Source organism: Cornus florida, unplaced genomic scaffold, assembly GCF_030987335.1.
Source record: "Cornus florida cultivar Cherokee Brave unplaced genomic scaffold, ASM3098733v1 CherokeeBrave_3.0.0_Hap2_Chr11, whole genome shotgun sequence".
Classification (NCBI taxonomy): domain Eukaryota; kingdom Viridiplantae; phylum Streptophyta; class Magnoliopsida; order Cornales; family Cornaceae; genus Cornus; species Cornus florida.
In genome coordinates this window covers 73443090-73447223 of record NW_026775581.1, presented here as the reverse complement: position 1 = coordinate 73447223, position 4134 = coordinate 73443090, and the positions used below count along the sequence as shown (strand labels likewise).

Below are 4134 nucleotides of genomic sequence, written 5' to 3'. Positions count from 1 at the left end.
TCTCCACACATTCAATTAATTTTACCTAATCATCCACACATAACCTGTATTGCTCACAATTTCAACTAAACAGTACTACACAAAGCTAACACTATCCCTTGATGTCAATAACCAAAACAATCCGTATTTAAATACACCATTAAACATATCAAAACACAATTTTACAATTCAACAATTCATTATTGTTCAATGTGCCAAAATGCAAAAGAAATTTCAAAATTTGTCAAAAACACATCAATAAGTCCGTCTTCACATTGTTTTTTAATCTTCGGCGCAAGATGACTTTCAAATTTTCACACTTCCTCCACCACGTTGTCTATGGTACAAAATCTAAGCAGGTAGCTGCATTACACAAGTCTTAATATCAGTATGCTAATAGTATTAAGTACTTGAAATGAGAAAAAGAAAAAAAAAAAAAGAAGATGAATGGGGTGAAATTATAAAAAGAGTAGGATTACTGCTACTGGCAGTACAGCCGTTGAAATGCCTATGATCAATAAAATGAGACGTGCCTATGTTTATTTTCAATTACTCAATATATGTTCTTAGCTAAAAAAAAGAAAAAGAAATTATTCTCAATTTCATATCTTCAAATACAGTCTATTAGAATAATCTATCTCATGTCAATCTAGTTTGTAATACGCTCGCATGTATCATTACTTCTATTTCAAAAGAAAGACATGCTCATCAATTTTATTCAATCTTTTGTTCTTCAACTACTATCAGTCCAATTACTACCACTGAACCTTTCTTAGGTATCTTTCTTAGGTATGGGAAGGTGAAGGCCTTGTCCATATATGTTTCATGTGTGTGTGTGTGTGTTTTTGTATTTATCTTAGAGAGAGAATTAAATTAAAATTCTCTATTACATGTTTTGTATTTATATACATACACAAATAGTCCAAAAAAATTAAACAACCTAAAATATAAAGTTTTCCTCTGGTTCTAAATTTTAATGTATAAGTTATTACGAACATATATATACATACATACATATATATATATATATAGGGAGAGTAATCATTGTATTGTTAGAGTGCACAAAACCTGGTTTAGAGAATGGGTTGGTTTCAAATTGAAATACAACTAATAGGGGTACTATTGTATCATATTATATTTTGAAGTTCTCTGTATGCATGCTTCTAGTAATGGGTACCTATCTTATACAGACTATTACTTAATTAAAGAAATAGCCAATGCTATCAGAACAAGTGGTACTTTAAGCTCTTAACCTCACACTACAATCACCCCTATCATTTATTTTATTTTTTTTGCTAGTCTATATTGCCCCGTTTCATATAAAAAATGAAAAGGAAAAATTTTATTTAGTAAAAATCAGTCACAAACTCGCTATATAGCCAGTGGTGATTTCATTGTTGGCAAGACAACCAACTCTTGCAAGACACGATTCATTAATCTCCTTCACAGTTTAGTTTACAGTCTACTATAAACTATTCTTCAAGAGGAAGTTATAATTGAAAATTTAAAAAAAAAAAAAAAAAAAAACAGACAACAATGAAAAAATGGATACTGTGAGTTAAATATTTTATCTTTGAGCGTAATGGTTTTATTTTGCTCCTAATGAACTTGTGAAAATGAATCCTGTGAGGAAAAAAAAATAAATTAAAAATATAATGCCAACAAATACCGAACACTTACAGTGAATTACCTAACCAATTGGCTATTTATACCAAATACAACTAAGTGGAGGGCTCTACTTTCTTATTTGTTGTATAATTGACCAATTAAAAAAGTACCTCTAGTAATTCATTACAACTATTTGGTCAAGAATCATTTTCTATATAAAAATAAAATAAAATCATATGCTAATGACTACTTTCCAAAAAAAAAACCGAAAACTATTAGGTGCAAGAATCATCTTCATTTTGATATGTTATGTTCATGGAAATATCGAAAAAACTAATAGAAATTGTTAATATCGAATAAAAACTGATAGAAAGGTGCAGAATGAAGAATGAAGCTACATTAATAGTAAGAAAGGATAACAATTTTTGGACATGTTGTTGCCTGTCTCATATTAATCATTTTTTGTTTCTGTTATTTAATTACTTTATAAAAATCCTGCCAAACAGGCGATGTGGGAGTTGTTGGGACACATACCCACATTGGACTCAATTATCAGATTGATTTGCTCGATACAAAGGACAATCCCTCCTGATGACATCATTAACCAAATCCATGTATTCTAATCATGTATATCTTAACATAAAATATATCTTAACATCAAATGTATATAGGCTAGAAAATTCTAAATTATATTTTTCCAAAATTAGACAAATTAACTACAGCGAAAATCACATAAACAATTTCAAGTTATCCATCGAAGGCATTGTAGTATAACATAGTGAAAAGATGAACAGTGACGAGTACTTTACAAACAATGCAACTAAATAATGGAGTTCACTGAAAATAAACAAGACAAAGAAAGTTAGGAGAGAGAAGTATTACCGAAGGACATTCCGTTGGCGTAGAGGAACTGGAACTGGAACTGGTGTAGGCCAGAATGGGAGCACAAACGGACAGACCACTGGATACATGCAGTAAGGTTTGAGAGAACATACTTCTTTCAAAGTACTGGTCCTCATGTTCCAGAGTACCAATGTATGACGAATATGTAGATATATTAAATCTCCATAAATGGGGTGAATTTCCAATAAGCTTAGATTCCCAGGAATCGTTCAATGATCCAATTTCATAGTGTTCAGATCAACCTTGTGCACCAAGGACCAATCAAGCCCATTGTAGTCCTTGAGTTCCCAAATGCTGAGGGTGGAATCATAATATTGAATGAAGCTAAGGATGCCATGTCGCTCTCCTAAGCTATGTCTGCTATCTGTGACATCGGGATACTTGTCCTTGGGCTTTGTTATGATACGAAATTGATCAGTGTTGCTGAATGGATCATAGGCGAAAATATTGGCACCGTACGTCCAGTAGAGTATTCCGTCGCAAGAAACAACAGTAGAAAAGTATGATGGTTTCTGTTCCCCAGTCGATACAATGGTTTGTGTCCATTTCCATGAGTCTGAAGAGAATATCTCCAATTCAAGATTAGTAGTGTCTTGGATTTGTCTTTTGTGGATTCGAACCACTCTGAAGCTACTGGTGCAATCAAAAGAATGAGATGGTTTGCAAACAAATCCAAAGAGAACCGAATATTCTTGCCTAGTGGGTGGTGGAGGAAGCTCAACCCAATGCTTTGTGAGGGGGTTGCATACATAGTACTGAGATTTAGAGCATAATACTAATCCATTGCTCGATGCTAAGTAACGAATTCCAAAGCCATTAGAGGGAAGGAAGTTTAGAGAAAAATACAGACATTCAAATATGAGTGATTCGGATGTCAATTTGACTGCACCTCTAATATTCATCGGGCAGAAGAAGGCAAAAGGAGGCACCAAAGATGAGCAATTGTGCACATAGCATCGTGCAAAGTGAGGAGCGGAGATGAAACCATACAGGCGTTTCGAGACGCACTTGCAGAGATGAATGAGTTTGAGAGGGAGTCTTTGGAGAATTTCTACTAAGAGTTCGTCGGGTAATTTATCGAAGTGGGAGGAGGAGGAGGGCGTTAAAGACTCGAACGATTTGTGTCTTTTGACTTTTAAGAGGTGGAGAGCCAACAACCACCATCGTCTCCGACGTAACGTCATCACACGCCGTAGTGTCTCCTTGTCTCTCACGGTGAGGTTATATATACGTAGGGTTGGTGCAGTGAAAAAGAAAAAAAAAGAATAGGTTAATTACACCGAGATTTGACATAATGACATCTGTTGGGCAATTTTTTTTTCTTTTGAAAAAAAAAAAAAAAATTATATATATCTCCTTCTTCGAGAATACCATATATTTATATTATTATATATTTTTTCTTACATCACAAAGGAAACATTTTTTTATATATATCCTTTCCTTCTATGTAAATGAAAATATTGTTTGCTGGGTCTTATTCAGTAGAATCCTTTGTTTTTTTTTTTTGTCTTATCATCAAAGTGGATGGGTAAATACAAGAAAAACATGTGTTAAAATTAAATATAAAATTAAATTAGACATTACCTAATCATGTGTTTTAAATCTTAATTTTTATTTTTAGACACTTATTTTAGATATATTGGG

At 32.9% G+C, this 4134-nt stretch overlaps 1 protein-coding gene across 1 annotated transcript; it reads right to left on the bottom strand.

The window, feature by feature from the left end:
- Nucleotides 1-2699: 2699 nt before the first annotated feature.
- LOC132281292 (F-box protein At5g49610-like) lies at nt 2700-3674 on the bottom strand. The gene has a single exon (XM_059783009.1). It carries the CDS (start codon nt 3672-3674, stop codon nt 2700-2702), a length of 975 nt encoding a protein of 324 aa, XP_059638992.1.
- Between the last annotated feature and the right edge of the window lie 460 nt (nt 3675-4134).

Excerpts from the sequence above, each read along its gene's own strand:
- LOC132281292 (XM_059783009.1), bottom strand. The coding sequence starts at position 3,674 with ATGACGTTACGTCGGAGACGATGGTGGTTGTTGGCTCTCCACCTCTTA.